Here is a 21274-nt window from a genome sequence, read left to right as displayed (position 1 = left end):
CCTACAATATGACTTTGACATGAATCATAAGAGCATAGGGATTTTTAAGGAAAATCTGTTTCAAAATAGTCCAAGCAATTTGGCATTATCGTTAAACATATCTAAAGGTAATTATGCTTCATCGATGAGGTGATATACCCAAACTCTTGAGATACAGAAACCAGGGAGCTCCGAATAGCTCCTCTTGTTTGCTCCTTCCTTCAGAAAATTCTGGCCAATGTACGTGATTCCAACTACAGCTTTATGACATCATATAGTACGTTCTTTCTCTCACTTTCTCTTCTCTCTCTCTCCTTTCCTCCCTCCCTCCCTCTTTCCTTCCCTTCCTCCTTCCTTCTCTCCCCCTTCCTTCCTTCCTCCTTTCTGTCTTTCTTTCTTTCCTCCCTTCCCCTCTTTCTTTTATTTTGCTATAATATGCTATTATATATCTATAACATATAAAACATATAAATATTATAACATCACAAAAATCCATATTTTATACTATTCACAACTGATTTTCCAAGAAAATAAAATCTACTGAGCTATATTGGAGGATGGAATTTTGGTCTTTATTTCAGGGTTTTATTTTTGTTGCTGTTGTCACTGCTGCATAAGATCTCTGTTGTGGTGGGGGTTCTATTTGTTGCATTTAATTTAAATAGTGAATAAGTATGAAAAATTAATTTAATGGGTCTGGGGGCGCTCAAAGTTAAATGAAAGTGATTTCATTTGTCAGGATGAGACATGACAACATTAGTTCTGCTCAGTTACTTGTTTCAATAGCAAGACATTAGCCACGTATTTGGTAAATCTGCCTGCTATTGTTTGCAAAGCTGCCTCTTCAAATATAGCAAGCATTATTAATCAAATGCGAATAGACACGATTTACTAATGGTAAGAAGGAAAATAAATGTAGACTATAACGAAATAACTCACCAGTGAAATACCAAGGCTTGGCCAATCTTTCTTGCATCATTACCTTGCAAAATGTTGTCTATAATTCAGCTAAACATTTAAATCAGTAACCATGGGTCTTAAATAAATTTAACTGCAATTCAATACATATAAATACATGTTATATAAGCAAGTAGAACATTTGATTGATGACCACCTATAACGTTTAACTGTTTTATTTCGCAAATAAGTAAACCAAAGCTCAGAGAGGTTATTAACTTGGTCAAAGTCAAAGAAGTTAGTGGTAAGGCCCCCAAAATTCAGTCAAGTTTTCAATTTCTATTACAACATATGTTGGTGATCTAGTCTATAAAGCACTTACTTTATCTGAATTCTGAATTCAAATAATAACTTCAAAAAGTATTTTTAAAACATATAAATTATTATTTAATTTATAAACATGATATGTATCACACACACACACACACACACACACACACACACACACACTAAATACATGTGTAGCCTAGGGAAAAAGCCAACACCTTTGCATTAATTCTTGGCTGTTAGGATATCTAGTCTTTTCTCACATTTTCTCCTTAAGTCTTCAAAGAGAGGAACCAGTCTTTCTAAAAACTACTATGTCAAAAATTCTCTAGTTTATGAGGTGCGCCATAGTTCTACAACATAAAAATCTTGCTTTTCTCTCTACTGCTTGTTATTTATTATCAAAAATAAAAAAAGATTCCTTCATATATCCTGTTATAGTTTGAATTGTGCCCCCCAAGAAAGTATCTTAGAATCTGACCTTATTCAGAAATAGGGTCTTTACAGATGTAACCAAGTTGAAATCAGGCCATTAGGGTGGGTCCCAATTTGATATAACTGGTGTTCTTAAAGGGGAAATTTGGACACAGAGGCAGACACACACACAGAGGCGATGATATAAAGACACACAGGGGAACAGTATGTGAAGATGCAGGATCGGTGTGATGCATCAACAAATCAATGTAAACAAAAGATTGCCAGCCATGTATCGGAGCTAGGAGGAGGCAAAGAAAGATTCCTCCATTGGTTCCGGGGGAGCTTGGCTCTGTTAACGCTTTGATTTTGGACTTTGGCTTTAAGACCGTGAGACATTACATTTCCATTGTTTAAGACACCCAGTTGTTGGTCCTTTGTTACAGCAGCTCTAGGAAAATGACATATATCCCAAACCGAACTAATTAGGAGAAATTTTGTTTGCTTTTCTAAATTTCTTTCTTTTAGTTGAGAGTTTCTTCCTTTCAAATTAGAGAAACAGAAACTAAATGCACTGTATTTAACCTAGCTCGACATAGACTATTTTTCAGATAGTATTTTGGAAAAAACAGCAAACTGTAAATGATTCTGTTGTTTCAAGAAATGAATATGAAATAAAAGACCACTTAGATAATAATTTCTCTTGGCTTGGTGGAAATATTTTAAGGATCATCACCAGATATTTGAATGCACATTTAAAGATAAATTCCTATCAATTTGGGTCCAATGGACTATCTGGTTTGATGAAAGGTCTATCCATCTACGCTTGTAACCCCAGGTCATATTTTTCTCCCATTTCCTCATTCTATCAGTCATTAAGTACTTGCATATGATGATTTTTCCAAAATGCCTCTCTAAATCATCTTTCCTCTAAATCTGGCTACTTCCTTCTTTCAAGATGGTATTGTTTCTTAATAGGCTCTTAGCTGATTGCTTTTCTCCAATTCTAACAGCCCTGATAAAACTTATAGATCCATTTTGTTATAGCAAAAGCCACATGTATAACGGAAACCCTTATTGTTCATTCTAGGTGTTTTACATACTCCAATTCACTTAATCAGGAAGACAGCAACATCGTTTAGGAAGATTAAATAACAGACTTAAGGTCATATATAAAAAGTGGCAAAGCTGCAATTCTGTTCTTTTCTATTCCAAAATATATAAACTTTTTACTATATCCTAAAAGTCTCTTCATATTGGCCATTAGAAAGAAAACATTGATTGTTAAATAGCTTTTAAGTATTTCTGCTTCATTACTTGTTGATACTCTGATTTTGATCATTTTTAAAACAATTACATGTTATGTTCTAACTACTGGCAGACATTAGGCCAATTCATCTAATTTTTATTTCAATTCTTTCATTTAATATAATTTTAGTTAAGAGGATCTAAGCTAAAATTTCAGATAGTTGATAAGGGATACCAAAGATAATAAAATTACACATCAGAATGATTATGACTATACTTAAACTTGCACATTAGCTGGTTTGTGCATACACAATCAGTACGTACAAGCTTAGGAAAATGTTTTATTTTTTAATTTACAAAATTTCAGATGATGCTAAAGCAGAATAGAGATTTCATTTTAACTTTTAAAAACCTGCAACCTATATATTGTGACCATGGCCACAAAATAAGATGCTAGAATGCATCTTTAGATGTATCTGTGTGGGTTTTGCATGTGTGTGTCAATACACTGAAGAAGAATTTGATGATAAAGTCACTTGGCTCCCTAGGAAGATGGGTACTAGTAGGATGATCAGAGTATTTATCATTCAAACAGGTAGACTTCGGGGGTTGGGAGGGGTGGGGAGGAAGTAAATCGCATTTTTAACAAGGATGCTGGGACACATGCATAATATGGGACTTTGCTGCTAAATAGGGGCAGACGCTCACCCTAAATATGCATAAAAATGGATATAACAGTAAGTTAAAAAAAGTGAGATGCAAAGAATATTGTAAAATATATGTTATTAAGAAATGGCAAGGAATTATGTAGAGTGGCAATAAATGCAACATCATATTGTTCACTCTGGACCCCATTCAGGTATGTATATATGAAAACTTACATGTTTTTCCTTGAAAAATATTTCTTACAACTGAGTACATCAAAATACTCTCTCACTCTCTATCTGATAAACCTCCTTCTTATAGGTAAAGTGGGGTGATTCTCTTAATGTTACCCCTAAGTCAGAGAAACGGCATATGAGTCCACCTCTGGGCTTTGGTTTCTCAAGACAGGTACACAATGAACAAGTCTTGTTTTCTTTTTTTCTAATTCAAACAGTAACACAATTGGTAGCTATTAGCCACCTCTGATACTACTTAATAAAGCTAATATTCATTTTGCACATTCATTTGTAACTGAGTTCAGGTGCCACATTTATAAAGTATTGCCCAGAAACATAGCAACGAATAGTCCTTTTTGTAGCATTTAGAGTTATTAGTTTCAATTGTGTCATCTTCATCTTTATATAACTGTGCAAATGATAAATTCTGCCAATAGTCAAGATTTTTAAAGGAGTACATACTAACATAATTTGCCCATTTACAAAAGAATACTATATCCTACCTTTCAAGTGAGGACTGTGCACATGCATTCTCTGTAGATGTAGATTTATTGGAACAAATTCTAATGTTTTCTCTCCTTTGCTACTGCTTGATTTGAAAGAGGACCCTAGATGGAAAAAAATTGAACATTATTAGTAAATATATGAGTGTGTGTGTATGTGTGTGTGTGCCCGCCTGTATGCTGAAAAGAAAATTTGACAAAGAAAAATGTTACGAAAATTTCAGAAAGAGTAACAGCTATATGGGTTGTTACTCTTGGGTTCATTTTCTTCTCAGAAATGTAATATTTTGAAAAACTCAGTTATGTTTATAATAATACCATGAGATAAAATAGTGAAATTTTTTCTTTGTTATTTTTCATGCCAAGATAGTAGAGATAGAAATAAAAGGTATTTTTTTAAATCTTGGCTTTTCTATGTCCATAACAATGTTTATTATTGTTTTCACATAACATACGTGAAGGGCAATTAAGTTTGAATATGCAAAGTTATCGTTCTCACACCTGTTTCCTTGCTAAGTTCTGTCAGAATGTCTTGGTACATATTCACCATTTGATCACAGTGAGTGAGGACGTTTTTCCGCAAATTGTCCCAGTGTGGAGAAAGTTCACCAAGTTCTTTCAGTTCCTGGTTTCTGTTAAGAATGGAAAAGAGGATAAAATATTTATTTTGATCTTAAGTCCATAGACACCGAGTTGCTTAATCAGGATTGCCAAAGTAATAAGAAATTGATTCGCCATCCCTTTCAGGAAAGCTCTACGCACTTTTTATGGGAGAAAAAACATTTTAATGCAAAGAAAGATATGAATAGGTTAGGCCGTACAAACATTAAAAGTTCTGTATATCAAAGAGAAAAAATATGTAGGTTAAATTCATTAATAAAAATTTCACAGATAGCAGACTTAGTATCCATTATATATATATAATGACCATTAGTTAAAAAACAAACATTAAACCTCAACAGAAAAATGTCTAAGTTCTAGCCTTTGGCCATCCAAAATGAAATCTGACTATGTCTGAGGGAACACAAGATATTCGAGTAATCTAGTTTATATATAATAGAAATATATATATATTACATATTATATATATATTAAAAATATATATATATTTTAAACCCATAAATGGTATGATCAGGTATATTATTGGCTGTTTCTCCCGAGAGGACAATTTAATACTGCGTATGTCTTGTCCCTTTTATATCAAAAAGGAGAGCTAATCATGCCATTTAGGTTTTAATTACTAACTTTTATCTAATTCTCTACCCTTTAGCCACATTAATTTAAATCATCAGAATGCCTTTTTAAATTATAATGATAAATGATTGAATATGCTGCTTGGTTAGATCTCTTATTCATTTCTGTAACCTTTTACCAACAACATTTTCATGAGTCTAATTTAACCAGCAATAATGAACCTTCTTTGCTATTTTGGCTGTGAAACATGCTAAATACTAAGCTAATAAATTCAGAAGATGTAGAATCTTTAACATCCTGTTAAATTCAAGAGTAATGGATGGCGTGCAAAAATGTGACTTGGTTTCGAATGTTTGTAGCTGCATTTGTTTATTTCAATGGGAATGCGATCTAATATTGCTATATCTTTCATCTGAGGTCTTTCAAATTTTTGTGAATATTAATCTCATTTTCAACTTTTCCATAGATTAGCTTTCATCACACAACATTTATGGGAGAAGTAATTAATCAATAGACAATGAGAATAAAGAAAGTTCATGTTCAAAGCAGGGGTAGGATGGGAAGTTGAAAAATCGGTGAGTCTGTGTACACTCAAATAGCGGGGTATGTAGACTCAGGACAAAACCTCAACAACCAAAACAAACAAATAACTCCCCAAACTTGAGATATCCAAGTCTAGAAGAATCTGGGCAATTAGGTCAAACCTGAGGTGGATAACAAGTGTAATACATCAACTTATCATGTAAGGCCGTATTTCCACTATACACTTATAATAGAAATATTAGTTAAGCGTTCCTGTTGAATAGATGCACTGATAGATGTTTAATACTAATAGGTTTACAATTTCTATTGTCTCTGAATCTATATTAGAAATAATAATTAAGAGAGATGTGATAGTGAAGGCCCTGGCCACATTGTGGGATCCTGGGGTAGTGCATTCCTCTTTGACCAAGAGAAGCCTGGCAACGTGTGATCAGAAAAGTTTAATGTTCTGTGGAGAGTGACTTGAGATAAACTGGGATAAGTCAAACCTGGTGTTTACTGCCTGTTTATTCTAAGAGATGGCATGAAAAAGGTACACATTCTGAAAGAGACAAATAACCAACATGAGGTATCTTTGCATCAAAAGAGTTCAAATATAGGGGAACTATAGAATAAAGGTGGAATAAACCAAAGTAGAGTGATGAAGAAGTTATAAAACAAAGTGGGGCAGAGTAAGAAAGAATTATAAGTTTAAAAAAAGATAAAAGAAATTCATTACTTTAATACATTAAGATAGATGAAGAGAGAAGATAATTAGGGGCACCCAAATCAGTACACTTTTCCACTGGGAAGGTTAGAGCTGTTTATGCTATATTTTAATTTGTTACTCAATGAACAAAACCTTTGGAGTTTACGGGTCTTGCTTTATATCTCAATCCAGGTTCTCTAGAAGGCGGAGCCTGAAACTCAGCAATCCCAGGTAAGCATAAAAGAGGTAAGAAGAGAAATGCCGCAGGAAGAGGAGGAAGCAGACTTGAGGTGGTCCGTTACTGAGCTGGGCAGAACGTCACGAGAAAACATGGCTGGTGACGAGGTCCTGTGGAACAGTTCTAGAGAAGTCCTATGGAATCTGTGCAACTTGGAACAGTTCGTTAGATGGATGAAGAGAGATTCATGTGCCAGTTCCTTATCATCTTCTAGATTTTACTGGTAAAGATTCACGCTATGGGACGTTACCTCCTTTGTACTTCTGGTTGCATAACTGGTCTCCTTTGGACAGCCACTGGGGAAGCAAAATCCCAGTGGAGACAGAACTTTCCCGGGTCTGGTCTGATACGACAGAGGTGCCAAAGCCACGATGGATCCTTCTACGGTAGATGCCATTGGGGTCTGCCAATACCTGGTCTTCATCTTGACAGAGGCTGATGTAGGTGGTGGTGTTAAAGGATAAGGTGACAATGGTGGCAATATCTGGGGTTCTCATTGAGTAAGTGGTTAGTTAAACCATAAACACATGTAAGGGTTGAGCCAGTACAGAAAAGCACGTAAACTGGGCCCGGGCCAGGCACTCCCTTGCACGATTCAGATGCACTTGCATTATTTTCTGATATCCAGATGGCCTATAAAACAACATCATTCATATCTTCCCCAAGAGGGAAGTTCAAATGCAAGCTTTCAAAGCGGTGACCAGTTGTAATTCCCCAAAGATTTAAAGAGGTGGTGAACCAAGCTACAATATGCAATACTCCAGCTGATCCTTGGGGCCTTAATTGATATTCATCACGAATCTCCTCTACCACTCGTTCCAGATTTTCTTCATATTCCACTGGCACTTCAGTTATTCTGGGGTACTGCTTTGTGAGGTTACCGAAACCTTAATCCTGAAGGATTAGGCCCTTAGTTTCTTTGCTCTTATGGAATCTCGGTTGCTGTAATTTTCCAGGTAATTTCGTATCTGTCCGTGGAGCACCTCTGAGTTCCAGACATATTTCTTTTTGCTCAGATTGAGAAACGGTAGCTCTCTGTCCTCACAGCGATGAGTGTGATATCTCTTACTATCTTTGCTGGTCCATTGCAATGAGGAATGCATGGTAACCCGGTCCCATGTAATTAATCAAAGCTTCTAGTTAAGTGCGACCATTAATGGGTCCCCTGAGAGAACTGCCAAAACCCATCCCCTAAGAATGAGGATTCTAACTGGCGAAGTCTAAAGTCATAGGAAAGGAAGCACGAACCCACAACTGGGACACTGTGACTGATTGTAACAGAGGTCCACCTTTACTTTCGTAGCTGTGTATTCTAGCTATGGGAGCACAACATCCTATGTCAGCTGTTGGTTTAGCATACGAACTTTATCCTGGAAAATGGTGCCCCAATCCTGAGGTTTTCCCACAGTGAGCATTTCATGATTAATAGTACTTCACTGTCTTATCAGGTCTGTGGCTTTCACATGAGGTGGAGCATGCAGTGGTTGCAAGCTCATTGTTGCACCTCCTTTGATGTATCATGTGTGCTTTAGTTGGAGCAAAGCTGTGTGAGACACCATGTCATTGGATCAGGCATTCCATAAGCCATCAGATGTGGGTGCCAGCAGTGGCACTGTGAGCAGAAAAGGCAAACACATTTTTGGACTACGTTGCGCCTATTTAAGATGAATTGCTGCCTTCTCCAACCTGAACTTTGAGATGAATTGCTGCTCTCTCCAACTTAAGACATCTGCCACCAGCTAGCTGTCAGATTTCCGCCAAGGAATGGTACCATGTTGATCTATTTCTGGCATTTCACATTAAGCAGTGACAGGAGCTATATCAGCCTTGGGGGTGGGGGGGCATGTCCTAGGTCCATCCATTGCCCTCATGTCTGACACCAAGGCCACTCTCTTCATGGGTCTATTGCACAAACTCCGAGGTAATTAAGAAGTAATTAATCAATAGACAATGAGAATAAAGAAAGTTCATGTTCAAAGCAGGGGTAGGATGGGAAGTTGAAAAATCGGTGAGTCTGTGTACACTCAAATAGCGGGGTATGTAGACTCAGGACAAAACCGCAACAACCAAAACAAACAAATAACTCCCCAAACTTGAGATATCCAAGTCTAGAAGAATCTGGGCAATTAGGTCAAACCTGAGGTGGATAACAAGTGTAATACATCAACTTATCATGTAAGGCCGTATTTCCACTATACACTTATAATAGAAATATTAGTTAAGCGTTCCTGTTGAATAGATGCACTGATAGATGTTTAATACTAATAGGTTTACAATTTCTATTGTCTCTGAATCTATATTAGAAATAATAATTAAGAGAGATGTGATAGTGAAGGCCCTGGCCACATTGTGGGATCCTGGGGTAGTGCATTCCTCTTTGACCAAGAGAAGCCTGGCAACGTGTGATCAGAAAAGTTTAATGTTCTGTGGAGAGTGACTTGAGATAAACTGGGATAAGTCAAACCTGGTGTTTACTGCCTGTTTATTCTAAGAGATGGCATCAAAAAGGTACACATTCTGAAAGAGACAAATAACCAACATGAGGTATCTTTGCATCAAAAGAGTTCAAATATAGGGGAACTATAGAATAAAGGTGGAATAAACCAAAGTAGAGTGATGAAGAAGTTATAAAACAAAGTGGGGCAGAGTAAGAAAGAATTATAAGTTTAAAAAAAGATAAAAGAAATTCATTACTTTAATACATTAAGATAGATGAAGAGAGAAGATAATTAGGGGCACCCAAATCAGTACACTTTTCCACCGGGAAGGTTAGAGCTGTTTATGCTATATTTTACTTTGTTAATGAACAAAACCTTTGGAGTTTAGGGGTCTTGCTTTATATCTCAATCCAGTTTCTCTAGAAGGCGGAGCCTGAAACTCAGCAATCCCAGGTAAGCATAAAAGAGGTAAGAAGAGAAATGCCGCAGGAAGAGGAGGAAGCAGACTTGAGGTGGTCCGTTACCGAGCTGGGCAGAACGTCACGAGAAAACATGGCTGGTGACGAGGTCCTGTGGAACAGTTCTAGAGAAGTCCTATGGAATCTGTGCAACTTGGAACAGTTCGTTAGATGGATGAAGAGAGATTCATGTGCCAGTTCCTTATCATCTTCTAGATTTTACTGGTAAAGATTCACGCTATGGGACGTTACCTCCTTTGTACTTCTGGTTGCATAACTGGTCTCCTTTGGACAGCCACTGGGGAAGCAAAATCCCAGTGGAGACAGAACTTTCCCGGGTCTGGTCTGATACGACAGAGGTGCCAAAGCCACGATGGATCCTTCTACGGTAGATGCCATTGGGGTCTGCCAATACCTGGTCTTCATCTTGACAGAGGCTGATGTAGGTGGTGGTGTTAAAGGATAAGGTGACAATGGTGGCAATATCTGGGGTTCTCATTGAGTAAGTGGTTAGTTAAACCATAAACACATGTAAGGGTTGAGCCAGTACAGAAAAGCACGTAAACTGGGCCCGGGCCAGGCACTCCCTTGCACGATTCAGATGCACTTGCATTATTTTCTGATATCCAGATGGCCTATAAAACAACATCATTCATATCTTCCCCAAGAGGGAAGTTCAAATGCAAGCTTTCAAAGCGGTGACCAGTTGTAATTCCCCAAAGATTTAAAGAGGTGGTGAACCAAGCTACAATATGCAATACTCCAGCTGATCCTTGGGGCCTTAATTGATATTCATCACGAATCTCCTCTACCACTCGTTCCAGATTTTCTTCATATTCCACTGGCACTTCAGTTATTCTGGGGTACTGCTTTGTGAGGTTACCGAAACCTTAATCCTGAAGGATTAGGCCCTTAGTTTCTTTGCTCTTATGGAATCTCGGTTGCTGTAATTTTCCAGGTAATTTCGTATCTGTCCGTGGAGCACCTCTGAGTTCCAGACATATTTCTTTTTGCTCAGATTGAGAAACGGTAGCTCTCTGTCCTCACAGCGATGAGTGTGATATCTCTTACTATCTTTGCTGGTCCATTGCAATGAGGAATGCATGGTAACCCGGTCCCATGTAATTAATCAAAGCTTCTAGTTAAGTGCGACCATTAATGGGTCCCCTGAGAGAACTGCCAAAACCCATCCCCTAAGAATGAGGATTCTAACTGGCGAAGTCTAAAGTCATAGGAAAGGAAGCACGAACCCACAACTGGGACACTGTGACTGATTGTAACAGAGGTCCACCTTTACTTTCGTAGCTGTGTATTCTAGCTATGGGAGCACAACATCCTATGTCAGCTGTTGGTTTAGCATACGAACTTTATCCTGGAAAATGGTGCCCCAATCCTGAGGTTTTCCCACAGTGAGCATTTCATGATTAATAGTACTTCACTGTCTTATCAGGTCTGTGGCTTTCACATGAGGTGGAGCATGCAGTGGTTGCAAGCTCATTGTTGCACCTCCTTTGATGTATCATGTGTGCTTTAGTTGGAGCAAAGCTGTGTGAGACACCATGTCATTGGATCAGGCATTCCATAAGCCATCAGATGTGGGTGCCAGCAGTGGCACTGTGAGCAGAAAAGGCAAACACATTTTTGGACTACGTTGCGCCTATTTAAGATGAATTGCTGCCTTCTCCAACCTGAACTTTGAGATGAATTGCTGCTCTCTCCAACTTAAGACACCTGCCACCAGCTAGCTGTCAGATTTCCGCCAAGGAATGGTACCATGTTGATCTATTTCTGGCATTTCACATTAAGCAGTGACAGGAGCTATATCAGCCTTGGGGGTGGGGGGGCATGTCCTAGGTCCATCCATTGCCCTCATGTCTGACACCAAGGCCACTCTCTTCATGGGTCTATTGCACAAACTCCGAGGTAATTAAGAACAAAGCCTGGCTAATACCCACTGGCAGGTGATAACGTTCATCTAGTTGTGAAGAGCCTTCTCTAGTATTTGCTTTCTGCTGGGCATGGCTCTAAGGTATAAAGGCATTTTATGCTTTCTTCTATAAGTTCATCCACATACCCCTTTCCCAGGCCCCTTGTCACCAATGTTCTAGTCTTATTTCTTCCAGGCCCTTGAAGCCATTTACTCTGCCAATACTCGATGCATATCTGTGTCTCAGGTCATTTCTCCTTCTAAATGAATAACAATGATCCTGTTTGGCAGCTCTGTCCACTGGGTGGATTTCCTTAAGGTCCACCTAACACCTCAGGCTGAACCATCTTTATAAGATTTTGAGTTCTTTCCTCTTTCTATAAATTAATCATATGAAAAATTCTATGAGGCTATAGACGTGAGAGGAGAGAGAAGTGTCATGCAATAGAAGTAAAGACACAAAGTCAGTGACATGAGACTCTGGGACATCTCTCCATGATATATAATGATGTACACACACACACACACACACACACACACACACACACACGTATTCATACCTTCCAGATGCTTGAGTCTGATTCCATATGTGGCACTCCCATCTAACAAAACACTACTCCTGCACCATGCAATGACATCAAGCCAATGCCCAGTTCATAATGGAGAGCTCTAGTTATAGAGTCACTTTGTGTCACATCCTCAGGGGTTCAGTCTCTAGTAGGGCCCAATATCATACCAGGGTCTATCTTTTTGACAAGTGGTTCTCTGATACAGGAAGCACCGGTACACTTCAGAACCCTACATGTCTGCGCTGAAACTTTCCTATTTGGATTTCTAGAAGATTCCACATGGCGGCATTATTTCTCACCACGAATACTTTCGTCCTCGTTGGATGTCCTCGGTCATGTACCCAAGGGCTTGCAACGCAGTCGGGATCTTCCGTCTCTCTTGCTGTGTTCCCTTTGACACACTCACTGTGCTTCTCCAGTAATGGCTTAACATATTATATTTACATATTACTGGCTGGTTGAGCACTAGACAAAAAGTCTTAATGATATGTGCATAAATATAGTTCAATAACACAATAATTATTTATATGCATAGATGAAAAAGGTCTGTTTGTGTATGTGTTAAATTACTGATTTCCCCCATTATTTGTCATATGTTAGAGATGGAGTAACCATATGTACCAGTTTACACCTTATTCCACTGTAGTTCTTAGCACTTCCTCCATTCTCAAAATATCTTATTTCATTATCCAAGTTATAGGATACCAGACTTAATATATCTTTTTTGATACTGTTAGGGAAGATGACTGTGAACTCACAGAATGTTCCAGTTTGAAAGAAGTTTAGAGAATAATCTGAAGCCTTTTGTTTCACAGATGGAGGCGTCTAAACGAAACCACTTGTTAGTTTCAGAGTCACTAAAATGCCATAAAGCTTTCTAACTATAATCCCCATATCTACTCTTTCCTCACCCCATATGATTCTCCACTGTACAAAAAAGAAACACAAAACAAACAAACAAACAAACAAACAGAGTGCCTTGTTTATTGAAGGTACTTAAAGAACACATGTTGAATGAGAGGAGTTCAGAAACTTGGCCACTGATTTCCAGAATTAACATTTGTAAACCTTCATGTACTTTTAACACTACACCTGAGCAAAAGATGAAATTACATTTTGGGATTTTTACTTTTGAATCTTTTAGTTGCAATGACACAGATACTAGACACGCAATGCATTGTAAATGAGGTTCTCTAAAAAATGTTCAAGCGCATAGTGGTGTCCAGTATTATGAGACCCATAGATGTGGCCTCTGTGGTCCAGTCTGCACGTCACCACATTTATTTAAACAGGAATCTGACATCGGTGTTATATTTAAATAATTACACATCTTACTAAGCCTTTGGTATGACTGGCCAACTAGATGAACTGGGTAAATACATTTTTAATCCATAAAAAAGTACTTAAAAAAAACCCTCCTTCTTCATCTATAACTACTGTCATTTTACTCACAGTAACAACAGCTTCTGCTTTCAAAAGATATCTCCTTCAACTGCTGCCTTACAACAACAAAATTTCTTTCTGAAAAATTCACTGCCAGGCTAAACACGCACTATCTCTTATGAATTCATTTCTTACTCTCGCTAGAGTTCTAGCTCTGAAACCAATCTTCCAACCTGTTTCCAACTCCTTTTAATTTTCCAAGAGCCCAACAGGTAGATAAAGAAAATTGGGAAAAAAGGACTGAATGTTCACTTTATTAAGCTTAGGCTGCTGACTCAGTATACATTTTTTTTTTTTTTTTTTTTAGTGCTTACTGCCATCCATCCCCTTTTGCTCTGCTACCTACAAAAACAAAAGGAAAATTATATAAACTAAATATCCAAAGGAGACATGATTGCTATGGCCCACCTGAGAAATATCTAATGTTTTATGGATCTTGGCATTCCCACTGTAAAGTATGACATTCTTAACCCTTGATGAAAAAACTTTGCGGTGCATTTTTGTTTATATGGTTTGTTTTGTCTCATTTTGTTAAATATTTCACAAATACATGCTTTTCCTCTTCAGTACAACTGCAAGTTACTGGAGGTCATTAAGATACTCTGAACTTTCCACAATACAAAACACGCTACTAAGTAAATAACATGTTTAAAACAGACCATGGAATAAAGAGAAAACAAAATTTAGAGAAAACAAGATTTAGAAAAACAAACAAATCTATGAAGAATACAGAAAAATAATTAAACACAAAACAAAGCATAGGGAACTGGAAAATAAATAGCCAAAACTGCTTTAAAGTTTTTACATATAATGCTTAAAGCATTGGCAAGAATAGTAAACAGGTAAGTGGTTTTAAACTTTGTTCCTTATACTCCTGGAGATGTCGTGGCTATAGAGACAAGGGACGGTGTCAAACGAAAGGGAAGCCAAGTAAGTGGAGAGGCATCAGGCCTTTTTCCTTACTCCGGCCACCCAACAGACCCATCGGCTCCAAATGAATCTCTTTGATTAATACTGAAATTTAGTGTACGTTCTGTTTGGAAAATAATGGTTTCTGCTGCTGAAAACTAAAACTAGGCTTAAGACCACTAAAATAGAACATAATAAAAAGAAGAGAAAGTTTAGCTTCTATTTAAAACGTAGTTTTAAAGTCTACTGATGATATAGTCAGAGGGAATTCCAAAATGGGAAAAATCTGCTCTGAGCCTGTGAATGGCAGAGACTTGTCTTATTCATGTTTTCATCCTCCCATGGGAAGTGTTCGACATAGGCTGTTGACTGAATGAATGAAAGGTTTGCTTGCAGATTATTATTCTTAGACTTTCCTAAAATTTGACATAAAGTCAAAATAAACTAATCTCGAAGTAGAATGCTGAGCTCTGCTCTAGTTAAAATAGATACAATAGATGAATGAGCCATTGTTGAGTCCTCTTACATTGTATGATCTCAGTCTGTAATCTTGGATTAGGCAAGTCGTTAGGGATAGCGAAAGATTTGAAACGATATCTTCACATGGAATTTCTTACTGTGATGATTAACTTTACGTGTCAACGTGACTGGACTACAAGGTGTGTAGATATTTGTCAACTGTTATTGTAGGTGTTTATGAGAGTCTTCTAGATGAGATTAACATTTGAATCGGTAGGCTGAGTAAAGATTTTCTTTCGTACTTTGTGTGGGCCTCACCCAATCAGTTGAAAACCTAAAGAGAACAAAAGGCTGGCTCTCATTCAAATAACAGAGAGGGAGAGAAAGAGAGAGAGAGCCCTGACTAATATACCAACTATATACAGGGATTCCAGAGCCCTGACTGATATACCAACTATATACAGGGATTCCAGAGCCCTGACTAATATACCAACTACATACAGGGATTCCACCACAAAGATTTCTCTCTGCTTGGTGCGAAAGAGCTTGGGAGGCATGTTGAGACAAAAACATCTAGAAGATAGTTTTTCATGGCCTTTTTTCCTTCCCGCCACATTTTTCAAATACTCTGTTGACTACTTCAAAAGAAAAATGACTATCGAGATGCTTATCTTGTTTAAGGGACATGCACAAGAAAGCACTCTAGTTCTGAGGTTAAAGCTCCACACGTGAACACCTATTTTATTAAAAGTCTGAGCCCAGAATAATAAACTTTAAAAATCTTGGCATATAAATTCAAAAATTCTTGAAATTATGACAATTGTTGTAATAAAGCATGCTTCAGAATTATAGTTAATTCATTTATAAGAAGTTTGTAAAACCAAATAGCCTGATAAAAATTTATATACCAAAGGATATGACCCAGTAAGAAAGACATTAAAATGTTATTTAAAATTGTTATTGTCTAAGTAAATAGAAATATTTCCTCCCAATAAGCTGTACATGGCAATTTATAGAATAAAAATAGCTATATAATTTAAATAACAGTGTAAATAACAGGTTCATGTTGCAATTCATGAGCCATTCTTTCACTGAAAAATGACTAGATATTCTGAGTTGGCATTCGCTCTGATTTTTAATAGACATTAAAAGAAGTAGATGTTGCACTGTAATACACTCAAGGTTTCAAGTTATATGCAAATACTAAGAATGGAGCACAGTAACTACAGGATATAGTTGTAATCACAGAATCTGTCTTCACCTGATAAACAGCCAAATTCTATAGTTTAATTTTAGGTAAAACATTAGAAAAAACAATGAAGAGTAATAAGCAGATCTTATTCTAAGAATCTATATGCTGTTCTTGATAAAAGTAATTTGGTGTTTATTTACTTCTAACTAATGTCTTATTTATCCTTTAAAGTTTGTTTTAGGTTATCAAACATGGATGACACTTTTTAAAAAAATATTGTAAAGCTCAGTGTTCCACTAAAATGGTGTCATATTATGTGAAGTTTCTCTGAAATCTGCATAGATTGATTACATGCCCTTTCTTTCATTCTGGGTAGCCATGAAGGTGAACTAGCCACACCTGAAAGGCTGGTAAAGCAAGAAAGTGTGCTAGCACTCTCATTCCTATTTCAATATTCCTGTCCACGTTTTTAGAAATTGCAAACATTTCTGGGCATTTTCCTTTCTAATTCCCATCCCTGGATCTGAAGTGAGGATGTTACCCGGTTAAGTTTCGTAAGAGGATGGAATTCAGGAACGACAGAAAATGCTTGGCAGTAAGGCTCTGTGGTGGATACCATAAGACTTCGCAGGTAATGGAGGTTACTGTCATGTCAAATGTATCTCTTTTTTGATTTTCAAAACAATCCTCAGAGATAATTGTTCCAGAGCTGAATTAAGCAAAATTGAAAATTCATTCGTACCAGGCACATTTCAAGTGTTCAGTCACTCCATAGCTATCATATTAGACAGTGCTATTTGGAACATTTCCATCATCATAGAAAGTTCTATTGAACAAATATTGTTCCGGACAAACAAGAATAATATAACTGAAAAGTAAAGTGACTTGTTCATTGCTACATTGCTAGTAAGTGGCAGAATCAAGATGTATAACCAGGTCTTGTGATTGTAAATCTTGTTCTCTTTTTTTGTTTTAATTCCTGGCAAGTACAGTTCCTTCAATGATAGTATCTCTGAACAGGAGGACAAGGCTGGAATCTCATCTGAGGGACACATATGAATGTAACTTCCACCCAGGTCAACAGAGAACTGGTTCAAATATTTGACTCAAATGTGTACTTACCAGATGGCCTTGGCTGTCATATTTGCTGGAATGTCATATAACAAAACAAAATTCATATTTATTTTCTATTCATTTAACAAACATCTATGCAGTGCTTCTTATCCTTATTTATGCCAGGCACTATAGTCGGATCTTTACAAATATTCACTCATTCAGTATGTACAACAACCCATTGAAGTAGGTACTATTTATTATTATCATCCTCATTTTACAAATGAGGAAAATGAGACTCAGAGAAGATAGGTAATTTACCCACGTTCACCCAGACAGTAAGGAATGGAGTTGGGATTAAGCTCAAGAAGTTTGTCTTCAGTGTCATGCTTTAAATTACTATGCGAGGCGGACCCTCCATTCAAAACGTAACACCATCTTACTCCCACCAGAAATCACAGCACAGAATATATATCTTGATGCTACCAACTTAGAGGAAAAAAAACAAAACAAAACACATATCTTTTGCCTGTTAGGGTAAACTAGGAAGGTAGATGTCAGCCTTCTCCTTCTCCACATTAAATTTCAATGGGCAGGAAGAACGTTTGTACATTACTACAACTCTCCTTTTTAAAATGATAGATGCCACTGCTGGTTACCCTAGGTCGGTGCTGCCCAGCAGATCTCTCTTTGATGACAGAAATGTTCTATACCTGTGCTATTGAATACAAGGGCTACTAGCTGTATGTAGCTATCGAGCCCTTAAAATGTGACTAAGGTGAATGAGGAACTAAATTTTTAATTTCGCTTAATTTTAACAAATTGTAACAAGTCTAAATAGCCACATAACTACCATACTGGATAGCACAGACCTAGATGGTTCCACTAAGAGCCAAAGAGGATTCCTTTTTTCTTCTAAACCTTGTGCTCACCCACGATTTCCTACATCAATGAATTATACTCACTCACTCAGTTACGCAGGTCAGAATGCTTAAGTCATCCTGAACACCTTGCTTCCAGATGTCATCTACCTCCAAGTCCTGTTGATTTTAGCTCCTTAAAAAATCTCAAACGCATGTACGTTTATCCATCCCCCCGCCCCCTCCCACCGCCCTGGTCTAAGCCACTGTCGTCATTTGTCTAGGAAACCATAGCGTTTCCTACATTCTTTTATCCCTCCACACTTGCCTCCCTTTTTCTAAATGTAACCATGCCATTCTCTGCTCACAATTCCAATTATTTTTATGGAAAAAATTATATTACTGAGAGCTTATTATATGCCAGGTGATATGCTAGAGTCCAGGAAGAGTACAAAAAATATTTTTTGACAGGTTCCTCCTTTTCTGAGGTCCACAGGCCCTAACTAATCTGAAGCCTATCATTCCCCAATCTCCATCTCAGCTCCAAATACCAGCTTTGTGGGAGAAGACAGGCCCAGTCTGCTTGTCTGTCTGCCTGCTGGGAATTTGTGCGACTGTACAGTGATCATACGAATGAAGGGTGCTGGTTAGTAAGCAAATGCAGATTAAAATAACTTATAGACCATTTTTTTTTTTTGTCTGAAACACTATCAACATTCAGTTAAGATGAAGAACAATAACAGTTTTGGTATGTTGAGTGTCTACTATGCACATGATTCTTTACATAAATGGTGAGAGCGATTTCCACTTAGGAAAGGCCTGTATATGTATGCACGAGGGGTTTTGCAACAGTAGCTGACAATAACCACGTGTGTTTAGTTTTTAATCCCTTCTTTACTGAAGATTAAAACTGTTAGGTAAATTGTGTTGTGTCACATAGCTATTAAGTGGAGTTGGGGGAGTCAGGCTTCAAATCCAGAGCTACACTTACACACACACACACACACACACACACACACACACACAGACACACAGACAAAACCCTATACTCGTGTTAGAGTCTTCTGATTGTTCATTTAATTACTACAGTAGCCCTGTAGGACAATTGATAATGCTATTAACTAAAAAGTAAAAAAAAAAAAAAATCTGGAAATTATGAGATTATATAATTTAAAAAATTATCAGTATATATCAAGTGGAGGATATAGGGTCTAAACACAATTCAATTATAATTCCAACCCTGTGCTTTTATCATTACAACATATTCTCCCTTACTCAATTCATTTTAAATAAAGAATCTCAGCACAATAGACAAAAATGTGCTTCTGAATGAGTTTTGCTTTATTCGTTCCTGTGGGGATATTATAATACTCAACTAGCAAATCAAACACATATTTCTATCACCAGCTTGGTGATACTAAGCACTCTACAGGACCTCTCATTAAATGATACCAAGAATCCATAATGATGAACTTAATGGCACATGGCATCTGCCCTCCGTACTAGGAGCTGGTAGGGCAAATGCATTTTCCATGATAAATAACATGCCACACAGTATTCCAACTGTGCACCAACACTGCATGAAGAAAAATGAATAGAAGAAATAACACTAATCAGGTGTGAATCAACAGTGGAGTCCCAATGTGATATTTTTTATGCATTCTTTTTGGATCTATAAGACTTAAAATTTTTCTCAGGGAGAGCAGGCAAGAGAGACAAAGAGAAAAATACAAGGAGAAACAAAGTAGAAGAAACACAACACTATTAAAACATCTATGAGATTCATCAGTTGGAGCTTTATTTGATATACAGGATCTAAATAGAATAGATGATTTCCTATTACTTTTCCCACTATTCAATGTTTCTTTAAGGTCAGTAAAGATTTTCATTGAGCCTTTATTTTATCCAAGTATCCAATGCTGATACATATCTCAAAAGGCATGTGTTTCAGCCATGCCAGAATAAACAAGACATAGAATGAGGCTGGAGAAGAAGATAGACACAAGATCCTGCTTGCCTTGCAGCTCATGTAAAGGGAAAATCTTGTCTGGTGATAAATAAATGTTAAAAAACCATAAATTATAATTCAGAATATCAAACCCTGTTAAATGAATAGGCTGGGTCACTACGTTGTAAAATCCTATTGTATTTCTTTTTTGTTTGGTGAGGATGTTTTGGAAATAGAATTTACTTAACTATATTCTACTTCTAGTTTATACTTCTTAATATATACTTTTATCATTTTTAAAAAGGTACTCTTAGTGTTATCGGTTTGAAATAAAATTAACAATTTTTTAGTGATAGTCACAAAATGCTTTAAGGTCAAAAATTAAATATTTCAAACTGGATATAGTGATTAGAAAACCAAGATAACAGTATATGATACTATTTAAGTAAACATGTAGAACATATCTTGGAAAAACATATATCCCTGGGCAGCAACTAAGCTTTAAATCTGGGATTTTAAAATATCTTACTGTCATTTTCATAGATGAGAATACACTGTTCAAGAAATAGATTGATATATAGTCATATAGACACATTTATCATGGTTCTATAACATAGCTCTAAATATATAGAATACAAAATATTTGAAATACATAATGTTCAACAATAAGTTTGTCTTCATTAATTTATTTTATCACCACAAATTTTGTACATTCACAAACACCATTATCTAAGATGAAGCATGTACATTCTCTCAAAGAAGTGGTAATAAAACTTTTATTTAAAGTTTATATGTCTCAAACTCTACATTTTCTCTATTAAAGTATTTTGGTTCAGATTTTTAATATTTTATTTATAGGATTATTTCTCTGCATGATACATACAAATATTTATATTTTATATAAAAACTAAGAAAGTTTTCAAGTTGTCGGAAAATATTCTTATCCTTTCTTCTAATCTCCCAACACTATGCCACAAAGTTTCTCTTTTCCCCATATCTGGGATCATTGGAGAAAAATATGTATAGGAAAGAAATGAAGAAGGAAAAATAAGAGAAAAACACATGATATAAATCAAACTAATGTTTTCCTGGGGAGTTTTATGGAC

The 21274-nt window shown here is 36.7% G+C and overlaps 1 protein-coding gene across 5 annotated transcripts in view; it reads right to left on the bottom strand.

Moving 5' to 3' along the window:
• The window catches only part of INPP4B (inositol polyphosphate-4-phosphatase type II B), a 610870-nt gene that overhangs the window by 131629 nt on the left and 457967 nt on the right, over nucleotides 1-21274 (bottom strand). For all 5 annotated transcript variants that reach the window (XM_023519662.1, XM_011373754.2, XM_023519664.1 and 2 more), the window contains 2 exons: nucleotides 4751-4881; nucleotides 4250-4354 (listed from right to left, as the gene is read on the bottom strand). In XM_023519662.1, the coding sequence (XP_023375430.1) occupies nucleotides 4250-4354; nucleotides 4751-4881 (236 nt within the window). The remainder of the gene's footprint in view (nucleotides 1-4249; nucleotides 4355-4750; nucleotides 4882-21274) is intronic.

The sequence above is a fragment of the Pteropus vampyrus genome, unplaced genomic scaffold (genome assembly GCF_000151845.1).
Source record: "Pteropus vampyrus isolate Shadow unplaced genomic scaffold, Pvam_2.0 Scaffold229, whole genome shotgun sequence".
Lineage (NCBI taxonomy): Eukaryota > Metazoa > Chordata > Mammalia > Chiroptera > Pteropodidae > Pteropus > Pteropus vampyrus.
This window is presented reverse-complemented; position numbering and strand designations above follow the sequence as displayed.